The sequence below is a fragment of the Daucus carota genome, chromosome 6 (assembly GCF_001625215.2).
Source record: "Daucus carota subsp. sativus chromosome 6, DH1 v3.0, whole genome shotgun sequence".
Lineage (NCBI taxonomy): Eukaryota > Viridiplantae > Streptophyta > Magnoliopsida > Apiales > Apiaceae > Daucus > Daucus carota.
In genome coordinates this window covers 34,753,702-34,768,791 of record NC_030386.2, presented here as the reverse complement: position 1 = coordinate 34,768,791, position 15,090 = coordinate 34,753,702, and the positions used below count along the sequence as shown (strand labels likewise).

The window sequence follows — 15,090 nt, the reverse complement described above, 5'->3', positions numbered from 1 at the left end:
AAGACAAAGTTGAAAGTGACGTTAGCAGTAGGCGTTGGTTCCGGCTGAATGTTGCGCGATTCATGATACATTGATACCCTACCCCTTGTATTTTATTTCACTTTCATGTTCAATACTGGTTTGGGCATCGATTCTGCACCGCCTTAAGTTATTTTCCTTTCGATTCGTGTGATACAATTGCAGAATTATCAATTACGTAAGATTTATTAGGAATTTATCTTATGTTTTTGATTTTGTTTCAAAAAGAAAAAAATCTTATGTTTTCGATAAATCAAGTGTTTTTAATCAAATCAAATCAAAAATATCTCCAGTTTTTTAACTAAAATCGATATAATGATAAAATAATTTTCTAAAAATAATCAGATTTTTTTTAATAAATCACTGATTTGAAATATTATATTTAAATTGTATAAAACAAAAAAATTAAAAGTATAAATTATAGTTTGAAATCAAAAATTAAATTGGCCAAGTCTATTATTGATTTTGAAAATCATCTTTGCTCTATAAATATCATCGATTTCACATTCGCACAAAACTATTTTGATCACAAAGTTTTATATTTTTACAGAGTCATATTATAGAAAGGACTTGATAGGCAGTAACAACAAAACTGCTGAATTTATACAGCAAACAAAATTAAGTCTATAAATAAAACTACTTCACAGAGGGGGAAAAAGTCCGATAAATAAAACTAAGAAGAACTTCTAATAATACCACCGGCCAAAACGGCTGATGAGTTTGACAAATTATAGAGGACAAAACCCAAAAACCAGGCTGTGTTTAGCAGTTCAATGTATACCAAAAATTTGATTTCAAACCTTCAAGGCATTTATAAATATATCTACATCCATATTTGCAACTCTACTTGCTGTCTGCTAAATGAGTTTTAGAAGTCAGCAAGAGATTAAAGAGATTCTGCAAACTGGGGAGCGTCAAAGTCTAGTTCTTGCTTCATCACACAATTCATAAACCACTCTGAGCTGAAAGTCCATATTCCCCTGTTCACAGCAACAAGTGCTTCCTTCATCTCCACTTCACTTGCGACATATATTGTTTTTGACGCTTCATTCATTTCATCAATGCCATGGATGACCTGTTTAATTGAGACATTAATGAATTATATGTGCACATTCTTCTGTTTAATTATATGATTTTTACATTAGAAACAGCACTGGCTTACCTTTCCACCAGCACATGTAGCAATTTTTGATATGGTACTTGCTGGAGGTTGGACATTGGCTGAGACACATATATCATACCCACGAAGCAAAGCTTGAGGATTTGCCTTTCCTCTAAAAACTGCAGTTTGTAGCTCAATTCTATACTTCACTTCGTACTCATTGTCTGTCAGAAGAAAAGGCCTTTCATCTGTTCATGCAGTAAATATTTTTCAGTTAAAAAACACAAGATGCAATTGCAACTTCACTTTCATAATTAAAAAAGCCAAGGGACTAACCAACAAATCTGCCCTGCCGATAACTTTCTTTCAACCAGCATGCTGATATCACCCAAGCTCTGTATAAATGTATCAAATTTGTATTATAGTACATGCATAAATAACAATCACACAATACACAGAAGTATAACAGCTATTATATTCCAGAAAACTTTTGACATGCTTGGCTTAACCACTACAGACTTTTGACATGTAATAAATTCACCTTGAACAATAGAGTACTTATGTTACACTATCGGCAGCACTACAAACCTGGATAGAGTAGGTGCATTTATAAGGATGAAGATATTTAACCAAATCAGAAATCCAGAAGGGGACACAGCTCCAATGAGAGCATCTCCAACTGCCAATGGACTTTCCAACCATTGACATATCATCATAAATTGATTTCTTATTTTGCCCCCCATTCATATCATTCTTGGCAACTTTTGTTTAAAATTGACTCCAGTATTTAACAACCTCAAAAGTTGCCAATCTGGTACCCTACGCATATAATAGAATATGATGGGACAATGCAAGAGGGGTATAATTATATACGGTTTTGGACAATTAGATGTGTTTTAGCTAGTTCGGGAAGTTGGAAAGTTTTAGCAACTTCCCAAGGCCAATAGGTGGGCAACTAAGATTGACGTGTCACGTCAACGTTGCCAACCTCTTGGCATGCTCCAAGTACAAAGAACATATTTAAATGAAAAATCAGTTACCAGATTCTACAAAACACATACATAATAGTTCAGCTTCTGAGGCACACTGAATATGCATATTTTATGGCCTTAAAATATTAAGCTGGATTGCCAACAATGTATCAGTTTAAGATAAACTTACCCACAGCAAAGCGCTGTGCAGAAATTTAAAGTTCTCCTCACTTTTCCAGTGATCACATGGGTTGCGAGACTTCCATCTGTAATAACATCCCCACCAAGTTCTTTAATAATCTGCACTCTCCGCACCAACATACAAAAGAATATATTAATTATCAAAAATTACATAAGAAATTCTGATTAAAAACTAACAGCGTATGGATGAGTGCATAATACCATTCAACAAAAAACAAATAAGATGAACAAAGAGACATGGTGCTAGATTTTAATAATCTTTAAATTGCCAACGTGATAATTCTATTGAATATCCTCTAGACACATACTAGAACTTTAAAGTATATCATACCAGACATAGGTTCATCAATCCATTATAGAAGGATCACAGATTGCATGACCTCGGTTGATGTACATATTATGACATTGGGACTGCAACAAAATGTCAAGTTCTTTTGGGATTTCACCATCACTAATTAAACAGAAAAGACATGAAGCATGTAAGAGATGGTGTGAGCCAAGAGCCCAATGCTAGAAATCAGAAAGCTAAATGGAGTTCCGTCATAATATATGACCCAAAAGCTTTCTATGTTGCAAACATACCTAATAGCTTCACAATTGAGTCGGAATCAGGTTGCACAAATATGATTGGCCTTAATATAAGTTACTTGCCCCATTCCAAGTATAGAGTAAAATTGCTAAACTACTACTAGTCTACTACCCAAAATGCTATAAAGCTTTTAGCTTCCAAATATGTTTCGTTCTTGAAGTCTAGTACCATTGCTGAGACGGTAATCTTTTAAACGTGTTATAATAAGAAATGGAAATTTCGGCCATTCAAGCATCCTGACTCTCTTGAGAAATGCATTTATTATTATTTGCAGAGATGAAAAGTGGTTAATATATATATTTAGCAAACCTTGGTCAGACGGAATTGCTTAGCTTTATCAGCAATATTCATGAGCATAATTTTGTAGCAATTTGGCCTTGTTAAATTCTCCTCTTTGCTGAGATTTTGTAATGCAAAATTACTGATTTCATTATCATCGTCATTCCCATCTGCAAAAGTGTGACTTAAAGGACCCTTGGTAGCAACATTAGGCAAAATTTTGTTTGTGTAAGAGGCCAAAGAGCTTCCATCCACAAGACAATCTCTAGAATCTAACTCACAAGAACTTAGATGAGCTCCCTTTACTTTCTTTGAGTTTAGTGAGGTATGGGAAGCATCCCATACCCTTCTCTTCTTTGCACCAGAACTGGGAGCAGAACAAGAACAATTCTTCCCGTCAGCATCAGCTTCAGTTTGGTCCAATTCTAGAGTAGTAGCTATTTTTGTGCAGTTAAGATCCTCCAGGGGAACCATATCCCGGCAACCTGCATCTGAACATAAGCACATAAGCACTTAAATTTTAAAGGCCACATGAAGTTACCTGCGAAACCTGATGCTTTGCTGACAACATTCTACGTGCATCAAGGAGGATGAAAATGTAGGATATGTATTAAACTTAGTATAGTGAATTCCTTCACAACCATTCAATCTCGTGATGAGAAACATTATAAACAATTACACAGCTCTGACAAATTCTAGGACACATTTCTCAGTCTTCAATGTATAAAAGAGAAAAAGTATGTTTTGTAAGAAGAAGAGGTATTCAGAACCAGGCAGATAGATTCCTAAATACATACATAAATGCTCTAAAATATTTAGCTATTTGATACACAGAAATATACTCCGTTCATCCTAAAAAATATCATCTGTTCGATTTTGACAGTTGGGGTTAATACTACGTCCAATATGGAGATGTCTAAATGTGCGTGCGCGCGCGCGCGTGTGTGTAAGATAGAGGAACAAATTTAATATACCCGATATCAATGTTTTTGCTTCATGGGATGAAGAGCCGGGAGTCACTGGAATTGAGTTATTAGGAGGATCCAGGACCTTTGTTATGCCTCCTGGCTCTTGAACTTCACAAATAGCAAGCGGTGAAGACCAAGTTAATAGCTTTGGCGGAGATGAATGATTCAAAGGTTCTGTAGAGTTAGCTAAATCTTTAACAAGATGAGAAACCATAAGGGTTGAGCCGCCAGGTAAGCATAATGCTCTACGAACATCAGCCCTAACAGGTAGTTTCCGAGCTCTACCTTTGGTGTTCACCTCTCCAACCGGTACAAATCCCTGCAAATATAGATCAATTTCACAGGTATAAACCAAATCTACAGAAATCAGCAATGGTTTACATAACTAGATCATAGGAATACCACCCATATTAGACCTAGCTACGTGTCAAATTTTATCAAATTACTAATGAACTGTCATAACAAGGAACAAGAACAATGGTGATTTGCAAACTATAGACCAGAACTCAACATCTAAGCTAAAAAAATCAACTAGATAACTGATACTCCACTACATCAGCCTACTTTCTGCCTTGTATCAGTTCAATGAGACTAGATGAAAAGGGATTGTACAGAGCTAATATATATTATATAGCCAATATATACATGCTGGATACAGTATACTTACCTGTTTATGCCAAAATCCTTCAGACTCTTCATCTCCCCAACAGTATATAGTGCGGACACCAACACTCTGCAGTCTTCTTTTCAGTTCCATGTACATGAGATGGCCAATCCCCTATACACAATAAAGTTTCCAACATATGACCATGGTAATTAAAGAACCCTTGTTTATTATAATATGGACTTTATGTATATTGAAATGAAGTAGCCAATATGTAAGACAAAAGAAAATTAAGATTTTGTCGGGACTGCTAATGGATGAAATAAGGGACATGGACTATTAGCTATGCCTTAAAATATTGCATTCTGTGATTATAACTACAAGCAGCAACAAAATCTATTAAAAGCAGTAGGCTAGTGTAAAGCCACCAGATCTTAAGCTGCCAGCACCAACAAAATTTAAGTGAAATCTTTCAATATAAAAGTAGTATAACATCAGGAATAGAAAACAACTGTAGAAGATAGAAACTAGTTGCAAAAAGAACCTTGTGTTGGTTGATTGAGCGAACAGCAGCAAGAGGAATTTCAGCATACAGTGAATCAGCGGGAATTATTTGGTAAGTTACTGCGGAAAGAACCTGCAAAGGGTGCACACCCAACATTAAGGGATCATAGTTCATAAGGAGACTACATGTGTTCAAGTAAGTAACTGTTAACAAGATACTGTTTTCCGGAGTAACAATTTTATTGACGGAGTAGTTTCAGATATGTTTCCTGTCATGGCAGACATGTAGCATGTCTAATACAAAATGATCTGAATTATTAATTAATTTAAGAAAACAGCTCTTATATAACATTTTCCATATTAATAATGCATAAAAATAAAAAGGATAAAGATAAAGATATTAAAACCTTAGAGAAACAAGATAAGAACTATGGTTTTTGAAAAAATTCTATTAAGCTATAGTTCCAAAGAAAGAGCTGCAGTCTTTATTTTATCACTTTTAACCTTATTTAAAACTTAAGACTGCTTGCTTGAGCAATGTAGAGCATATACATATAATGTTTGAAACAAGCATACCTCTCCAATTCCTTCCTCAGAAGATAATCTCACAAGTAAAGTGCAGAATTTCCTGCAGATAAAAAGACACACCACCACAAATTAACGTATAGACAACACACAGTAATAGTATATATGAACACAAAACATAAGAGAAAATTGCATATTAGTAGTGTGGCTTGGTTTACAGAGTTCACTTGCGCAAAATGAAAAGAGAGTATTAAACTTCTTAAGAATTCAGTACCCATTTGACACGCATCTTTGAAGAAATGTAGATTTCTTCCCAGTATTTGCCGCATAATTCATAGCAGGCAATTCTTTCTTATACATGTTCAATGCCTCCTGCAACACCATCAATATTTAAGCTACATTCCGAAACAGAGGTAGTACAGAGCAAATATCTAAAATAATCAAACAATATTATAGATATACACATAAAAGGTGATGAGTTAACCTGAAGCATAGACTTCGATTCAGGATCATCATCTTTCGCATTAATAACCACAAAACAGTAATCACCTAATCAAATTACAAACAACAATATAATTATAAATCACCGTGCACATAAGCAAGTCCAAATCCTCATAATGAGATATTAATTATACCTTTTCCCTCGTGACCACGAGGATTAGCATCATCAAACCCTTGCTTATTCGCATCCTCGGACACTAGATCAAACAACACAGTTCACAATCAAATACACATACAAACACACATATAGATTGAGAAATCAAACCAGAAGAGCGATCATCAAGTACCGATAATATTAATTTTATTGTATTTGGACAAAGAGATTTGAAGTGTGTTTTGATTGGATTCATAGCTGTAGTTTCTAGCTTCAACACTCACTTGACAATTTCCTGCATATTTAAAAAGGAAAACATAAAGATAAAGAAGATAAATATGCACATACACATACAAGTTGTTAGTGATGATAGAAATTAGGGTTTTACCGATTGGGATTGTTGGCGGTGGAAGAGAAAGGGTGTTTTTCGGTGCCATTGTGTATTGTATATCTTTTTGCTTGAGGGTGTGAATCGTTCCGATTATATATTTAAGTTTTATTTGAGGCGCCAAAAGGAGTGTGGCGCTGATGCAAAGATTTTCAAAATTTTAGATTTGGGACTTTCGGGTTATTTAGAGAAAGTATATCAAGCCCGGATTGAGTGTGTTTCGTTAATTAATCACAGTGATCACTTTTTTTTTCTTTTTTTTTGGCACATAATCACAGTGATCACTGATCAGCTTCTGCATCAGATTCTGTCTCTTTGAAATTTTTTATTAAAAAACGTCAAATATTGAAGTAATTTTTTAAAACTCTCTCAAATTAAAGATGTTTTTAGGTATTATGTAAAAAATCCAAATATGATGTGACATGATATTTTATACATGAATCCGCTGTATTTATATCAATCTTACTACTAAAATCATTCCATATTTGTGTAAATTTTGTGATGAGGATATACTCACGTTTCAAATTAAATGTTTGTCTTGAAAAAATAAATGCTTTCACTTAAAACAGTGTAAGTATGTGATAAATAACAAATAATCTTAAAAATGTAAGTAATTGATCATATACTTGTATTTAAAATTAGAATTGACAACTATTTTTAAATTATTTTTTCCTTTTCACGATTGAACTGTATAATTTAAAACAAAAGGAATATCATCTTCAGTAAGGTCTAAACACCAAGTTGCTACACTCTTGTATTAGTCCTTAATTATATTGATACGAATCCGAGATCGTTGGTTTGCGATATTATGAAATAATATACAAGTTTTACCCATTTCAAACCGTACTTGGTACTTGGTATTTGGTTGCAAGAAATAAGTGTAATGGTAAAGATTTTGAGACATGGGATGGACCCGAGACAGACTTAGATGGAGTGTGAGTGAGATCTAGTAGGATCGGGGTGGGTTTAATGAGAACATGATGGGGCCAAATTTTGTCTTTTCAGACTAGTCTGTTCAGAATCTATGCGTAGATTTGACGAGATTTTAGCGAGTTCGAGGTGGATTGAGCGAGTGTGAGGATGAGCCTTAAATGAGTGATGACATATGTGGAACAGGTGAATGGATGATCTTTAACGATAATTTGTATTTTAAGCATTTGTATTTGAACAATTCGCCTCTACATATGCCTCTTTGTTTAATGATCCCCATTCCAATAATCTATCTGCATCTTTCTGGTTGTGAAAAATTACAACCTATAAACTGTGTACGCCCATAATTTTTTTAATAATTGTACCGATAAATAATAAAGAATTCATTTGAGACGGAAAATATATCCTCGCCAAAATCTTGGCATCAAAACGAGAACACTAGTAAAACTAGAAATTACATTGCGTGATTGCCCAAAGAATTGTAAATTCATCGTCGGAGAATGATGAGGGGATAAGCCAGACGACATCCAGAAGAGGGTTTAAGTCTTTTAACCTAAGAAGATGTCACTTCCACTGTCCACTACTTCCTCAACAAAATTTCAGCTCTACAACTCCAACTTTACTCAAGCTATATCATCATCAAGACCTAACATCTTTCACGGTACCTTCTATTTTCCCCTTTTTATTCTTTAAATCTTACACATTTGCTTTTATTTTAGTGCACACCCACGGTTTGAATCACCGTACTTTGCAGGTTTATACAAGAAATTATGCAAAAAGAAAGATTTGTGCGTTTCTTTGTCAGTAAAGTGTAGTCAAGAAACAACCCAGATAATTAATGAGAGTAATTTAGAGAAATCATCAAGAAAAGGCTCTTGGAAACCACTGCTTAGTGAGGGTAGAGATGAGGATGAGAACTTTGGTGATGTTTGTCCTGGTTGTGGGATTTTTATGCAAGATAGTGACCCCAGTCTTCCGGGGTATTATCAAGAAAGGAAGGTGGATGTAGTAAGTGATGTGTTGGAGGAAGAGGAGGGGGAGGATGATTTCCTGAGTGATGAAAATGGGGATGAGATTGATGTTGGTTTTGAGGATAGTGATGGGGAGGTGGATAAGGTGAAGAGTAAAGATGGGATTGATTGGGATTCGGAAGAATGGGATTCTGATTTTGATATTGATGAGGATGATGAGGTGGAGTTGGATGGGTTTACGGCTCCTAGTGTAGGATATGGGAATATCACGGAGGAGAGTATAGAGAAGAGGAAGAGGAAGAGAGTGTCTAAATCTGAGAGGAAAAGGAATGCGAGGGAGGCTAGGAGGGAGATAGAAGAGGTTACGGTCTGTGCTAGGTGTCATTCGTTGAGAAATTATGGGCAAGTGAAGAATCAGACTGCTGAAAATTTGATACCTGATTTCGACTTTGATAGATTAATAACTACCCGGTTGATGAAAATTACTAGCAGAACTGCTGATTCCACGGTTGTTGTTATGGTTGTTGACTGTGTTGATTTTGATGGGTCCTTTCCTAAAGGAGCCGCCAAGTCCTTGTTCAAGGCATTGGAAGGAAGCCAAGATAATCAGAAGATCAGTAAGAAGTTGCCCAAACTTGTGCTGGTTGCAACAAAGGTTGATCTCCTGCCTTCCCAAATTTCCCCTACTAGGTTAGATAGATGGGTTAGGCATCGTGCTAAAGCAAATGGTGCACCAAAGCTGAGTGCAGTTTATCTGGTTAGTTCCCGTAAAGATCTTGGTGTGAGAAACTTATTGACATTTATAAAAGAATTGGCTGGACCTCGAGGGAATGTCTGGGTTATTGGAGCTCAAAATGCGGGCAAATCCACGTTAATAAATGCATTTGCCAAGAAAGAAAGAGTCAAAGCTATTAAACTAACTGAAGCTGCAGTTCCAGGGACTACTCTTGGCATTTTAAGAATTCGAGGGGTATTATCTGCCAAAGCAAAAATGTACGACACCCCAGGTCTCCTGCATCCTTATTTGATGTCGATGAGACTGAATAGGGAAGAACAGAAAATGGTTGAGATACGAAAGGAGCTAAAGCCACGAACTTACAGAATGAAGGCAAGTACTTTATAAATTCTAGTCTGTCTCCATTGTCTCTATTTTCTTTTCTTTCTACATAGCCATATTTGTTTGTATGAAGTGTGTTGGAGAGCTTAAGTACAATGTTAAGTGGGGCATTTCATAATGTCCTTGCCTTTGTTTTTCCCTTTTCTCTCAATGTCCCACAAAGTTTGCTCTCTCAGTTCTCAGGCAAGGTATATTAAACATGCTTGTTGCTGTATTGAATTTTTTTAATTTTTTTTTGAATTTGTTTGTGGCATAGGCATATGTAAGCTACTGCAGTAGAGCTTTGATGCAACAAATATTGCAAATCCACATGATGAACGATTAGAGTTGGTACTTGAGTGTTTAAGGCTCGACGAACTTTTGCTTGTAATTCCTTTAATTACCAGTCATCTGAGGAGTACCATTCTCAGTTATATTAGGTTTTAATAAGACCAGAAAGTGCATCTTTGGTTTGTCCGACTGTCCTTGGGACTTCAAGAGTGACAGTGAATGCAAATGTTTATCTGCAATTAATGATACTGACCTTATATGAGGGTTCAGGAAAGAGCTTATTTGAGGTTTTCAATTTCACATAAACTGCTGTAGCTTAGACAGTACGAAATAGTAATTCTCAGACCATTTTTGAGGTTCGACTTTGAGATCTGAAGATGCCTCCACCCTTATGTGTGGTGATTGTTGTGGAGAATCAGTGAGACTATTCTGTGATGCAACACATGGCTTTGGAATTGTTCTAGACCTCCCCTTTTACCGTTTTTCTCTAATGTGTTAGCATTGTGGAGAATAAAAGAATATAAAGGCTGCTGTAATTTCAACATAGCATCAGCTGTGTCTATTTTTCTGGAATCAAAATTTGTTGACAGTTCAGCAATCTAGTATACTTCATCAAAAAAAATTCACCTATGCAACGTCCTAGTTATGTAGTAACGTAGATTTATCATTAGCTTTTCTGATCTTTTATAGTATATGTTTTTGATGTGGTTTCTGAGAATCTTCTTCTTATCACTTGACATCTTGATGAATTTATATTTTTAACTATGGGTCAATCATATACTTTTCTTATTTGTAATAATATGTCTACAATTTACAATATTGAGATTCTGCTGCTTCTTCTGAAAACTGTATATTTATATATTAATAAATCATATTGATTTGTGAAGGTCGGACAGACAGTCCATGTTGGTGGATTAATGAGACTAGACCTGAGCCAAGCCTCCGTTCAAACAATATATGTATCGATTTGGGCGTCTCCAAATGTTTCTTTACATATGGGAAAAACAGAAAATGCCAATGATACCTGGAGCAAGCATGCTGGTGTTAGATTGCAGGTATAACTCTATCCAAGGAAGATGCAGTTTGCCACTTTGTAACTTTTATTTTTATTTTTATCATATGTTATCTGTATATATGGTTTGAAAAAACAACTTGTAGTTCAATAATGAGGCTGTTGGGAAAATGGAAGAAATTGCCTTAAGTGTGTCAATTTAGTTCCAATCATGTAGCTCTGGCACTTGCAACTGAATGGTTCTGTAATTAGCTTCACCTTAGATGATCAAGACCACATTATTTGAGGATATTCGCAGAGCCCAAAGGCCTGTTGCAACCACATCCATGTTTCCCCATATAAATATTTTATTTTGGAATATATATGGATATTAAAAGAGCCAAGTATTTCACTAGTTGGCTTTCAGTTAATTCATTGTTATCTAGTTGGTGGTGTCCTGTTGAGCTGCACTTCGAGTCATTATTTGTGAATAGTCATCCCATTCCTTTATGCAGTCTATAATGTGAAATCTTTGCTACCTCTTAATATAGATGGAGACAAGCATATAATATGCACTTGAGGCCAGAAATAAGAGCAGAAACTCTCAATGTATAAATCAGATTTGTGTTGGATGCTGACATTCCTATTAAAGGAAAAGTAAAAGAATTAATTTCTTCCGTTTTATTTGTATCACGAACTATGGTGTTTACCTGACATTCAAGCATTAAATCTTGCTTCTTTCAGCCACCCATCAATGCCGACCGAGTTCCTGAATTGGGCGAGTGGAAGGCGAAGGAAGTTAAAGTCTCAGGAACAAGCTGGGATGTGAACAGCATAGACATTGCTGCAGCCGGCTTCTGTTGGTTTTCCTTGGGTTTGAAAGGGGAAGCAACCATGACATTGTGGACATTTGATGGTGTTGAGGTAACCCTAAGAGATCCTTTGGTTCTTGATCGAGCACGTTTTCTTGAGAGACCAGGGTTCTTGCTTCCAAAGGCTATATCAGAGGCTCTGAGCAACCAAAATAAGCTTGAAGCTCAAACAAGTAGAAGTTTTGACGAGGAAGCATCTCTGTTGTAACTAAAGGAAACAACATATGAAATTTTGTAGCTGTCCTAATTAGGTGTTTAGTTCTCTATATCAGTGGTATTGTCGAATACAAAATGGTTTTTTTTCTTCCCAATGGTGGATTAAGCTTTAGAATACGAAGAACACGGGTGGTTTATTAGGTATTTGTTGTACAATGAGTGTGTTAACCGATTTTGCTTTTGTATACAACAAGATCAATGTCACTTGTGTCTTCCATTATTAATGTAAATATATAGTTTGCTTTATTTTTTTGCGATCTGTAAAACCGGTCTACAACCATAAGCATGTAGATAGGCGAATGTCCTGCAGAGAGTAGGAAAACATGGTGGAGAAAACGTGACATCCCCACTTCAGAAATCAGTTTGATACATCATACACATTTCAAATTTCAATGACTGCAAGAACAATTGAGCAACCTAACATAGATTACAAGTTGACACTGTTGAGAGCTTGCGAGCTGCAAGCCCGGGTACTACTGGTGGCTTGACACTGAGGAAACAGGATGGCAAACTTAACATCATGCCATTTCGTTTCATGTAAATTCTAGTACATTTCAGCTGTCATAGATGATGCCAGAATATGAGGCAGGGTACACGAACAAGATATAACACAGCATCGAACTCGCCCTTAAAAACTGCAAATTAGGGAACTAAAAGATGCCAACATTAAACGAAGCCAAAGTTCAACGTGGCTGCTGGATGCGACGGTTACAAGATTTCGGGCTCACAGACTTGGCCGGCTTCTCCCAATACTTTGCAGATTGCAATGTGGACCTGGGACTTTTTTCCTTGAAAGAATTTGACAAGCCCAGACTCTTCATTAGTTCCACTGGATCAACTTCCTGTCCTGGTTGGCGCAAATAAAAAGCAACCAGTTAGTACCAAGCTAACTACTATATTGCACTGTATTAAAAGAAAATGCACTCTTCATATTAAAATTTTCAAGTCCAACAGATTCACACTCGATCATTTATCTTTGTTTCATAATGAAATTAATGTCAATGGTCAAGACATATTATGGTCATTTAGCAGCATACCACTTCCAGGGGTTTCTTTCGAAGCAGACAGAGATGACTTCCTTTCTGCTTCTGCCTCTGCCTCAGATGATTGTATAAATTGCTCAAAGTGCGTCTCCATTTCAAGAAATTCTTCCACAGTACCAAGATCAATTGTATCAGGCAGCAAGTTAACAATGTCTTCCGAGTCATCTTCATCACATCCATGATAATCATCATTCTCGCCTTGCTGGCTGAGCCAGTATGTATGGAACCATGTAGAGGTCGTCACCGATTGCCACCATTCTGGTGAGAAGTCCTCCACTTGACGAAGAGCAGCTGGAATAAAGAGCGGGGCATTGGGATTTAAGGCGGACTTTCCTTTCGAGACCAATTCCATTCTCACTTTTCAGTCTTTTTCTTAAGAAGTTTTGTAATCTGTACAGTGTAGAATCCTGTGGAATTAGGTTCTCAATATATATCAATATGTACCATTTAACTCAGTTATACACCAGTATATAAATAGCGAGAAAAAATTCTGGAGATTATTTCCACTTATTAGAGGTTTTTGACCAAACCCAAACACACTACAACCAGTCAAAGCAACATAGTAGTGTTAATGTAATATGATCCAGTTAAGGTTCTTCCTGTCACGTCGAGGTATAGGAAAAGTCGGTTGATGATTTAAGGAGGGGTTTCGGGTTGGAATCCTCCCACCTCAGATGAGTCGGTTACTTAACACATATATACGTAGTACATCCATAATCTGAATCTAAACTAATATAACAGATCAACAAAAAAAAACTTAACTGCATACTGAAGTGTCAGAACTCAAGAACAAAAGATTAAGAGGATCATCAAACTAATCATTTTAATTTAAATAAAGATAAGTAATAGCACACTGACTGAATAGGCATCACTGCATCAGTAGAAAAGTCAAAGCTAACACACAGATAAATTCGATCATTGAATTGAAATAAATATGTGTAAGAATAATATATAGAAATGAAGGACCTAATAAGTTTTGTTATACCTCGAGGAGAAGAAGAATTATCAGAGCCGATCAGTATTGATTATTGATCAGTGCTTTCTCTGTAGTACTAGTATATTATTACAAGACCTTTTGAACCGGTTAAGAATCCATGGGTTCATGCCACTTTGCACAGTCCTTGACGGGTTATAACCAGTCATGCAGTTGTCAAATGGACGGTGATGATCAGATACACAACCACTAATTACAATTAGTAATCATTTCTTAGTTCTGAAACTAAACGGGATGTATTTGATTGAGATTTTAATGGATTGTTTTTAGTCTATGGATTTTAATGGATTGTATGGGATTTTGATTTTGTGCAGATTCTTGATAAAATGTCGCAGAGTTGATGAGATTTAGGTATAATGCTTCAAAATCCCATTGATTTTGATGGGATTTCAAAAAACTTAAAATACACTGAAGAATGCCACAAAATCCATCATTTTATGAAATGAAAAAAAATCCATCAGCATTTGAATACCATCAGATTTTAATGGATTTTAAACAATCCCAATTGAATAACATCGGAAGCATAATTTAAAATCTCAATTGAATACCACCAGATTTTGTAGCATAATTTAAAATCCCAATTGAATACCTCAAGATTTTAATGGATTTCAAACAATCCCAATTGAATACCCTCGGATTTCATGAATGCAAAAAAATGCTTTAAAATCCCAATTCAATACACCCCCTCTAAAATTTTCCAAGGTTTTTTAACTTTATTATTTTATAATGAAAATCAGTGAATCAATAGTTCCGAGAAACGTTATGAACTTGAATGTGGAATAACATGCTCAGATTATTTCACGACGTCCTCCGTAAAAATGTTGAACAAGTTGTAACACTTGCCTAATTTCATATCAATCATGTCAAAAATGACGAACAAGTTGAAACACTTACCAATCTTCGTACTATCATATTTCGCGCTTTGGCGTTGGTTTTTGACCA

General features: G+C 35.7%; 3 protein-coding genes across 5 annotated transcripts; 1 reads left to right on the top strand and 2 right to left on the bottom strand.

Annotated features, from left to right (window-relative positions):
• Window positions 1-686: 686 nt before the first annotated feature.
• Window positions 687-6,946, bottom strand: LOC108225493 (uncharacterized). Of its 2 annotated transcripts, none has more exons than XM_017400370.2 (14): window positions 6,745-6,946; window positions 6,550-6,651; window positions 6,397-6,459; window positions 6,246-6,310; window positions 6,036-6,133; window positions 5,813-5,864; window positions 5,277-5,369; window positions 4,796-4,906; window positions 4,135-4,447; window positions 3,191-3,651; window positions 2,282-2,391; window positions 1,457-1,515; window positions 1,181-1,368; window positions 687-1,093 (listed from the first exon to the last, which is right to left on the bottom strand). In XM_017400370.2, the coding sequence occupies exons 1-14, from the start codon at window positions 6,791-6,793 to the stop codon at window positions 905-907; spliced, it is 1,953 nt and encodes a 650-aa protein (XP_017255859.1). In that variant the 5' UTR covers window positions 6,794-6,946; the 3' UTR covers window positions 687-904. The 2 variants fall into 2 exon arrangements, with proteins under 2 accessions (XP_017255859.1, XP_017255860.1); XM_017400371.2 differs by having other exon boundaries at window positions 3,191-3,645.
• Window positions 6,947-8,060: 1,114 nt separating this feature from the next.
• On the top strand, window positions 8,061-12,357 carry LOC108227738 (GTP-binding protein BRASSINAZOLE INSENSITIVE PALE GREEN 2, chloroplastic). Its single transcript, XM_017403046.2, has 4 exons — window positions 8,061-8,335; window positions 8,429-9,753; window positions 10,920-11,087; window positions 11,768-12,357. Exons 1-4 carry the CDS (start codon window positions 8,236-8,238, stop codon window positions 12,101-12,103), a joined length of 1,929 nt encoding a protein of 642 aa, XP_017258535.1. The 5' UTR covers window positions 8,061-8,235; the 3' UTR covers window positions 12,104-12,357.
• Window positions 12,358-12,438: 81 nt separating this feature from the next.
• LOC108227739 (protein EARLY RESPONSIVE TO DEHYDRATION 15) lies at window positions 12,439-14,278 on the bottom strand. Of its 2 annotated transcripts, none has more exons than XM_017403048.2 (3): window positions 14,140-14,278; window positions 13,149-13,561; window positions 12,439-12,958 (listed from the first exon to the last, which is right to left on the bottom strand). In XM_017403048.2, exons 2-3 carry the CDS (start codon window positions 13,504-13,506, stop codon window positions 12,795-12,797), a joined length of 522 nt encoding a protein of 173 aa, XP_017258537.1. In that variant the 5' UTR covers window positions 13,507-13,561; window positions 14,140-14,278; the 3' UTR covers window positions 12,439-12,794. The 2 variants fall into 2 exon arrangements, with proteins under 2 accessions (XP_017258537.1, XP_017258536.1); XM_017403047.2 differs by having other exon boundaries at window positions 13,149-13,544.
• Between the last annotated feature and the right edge of the window lie 812 nt (window positions 14,279-15,090).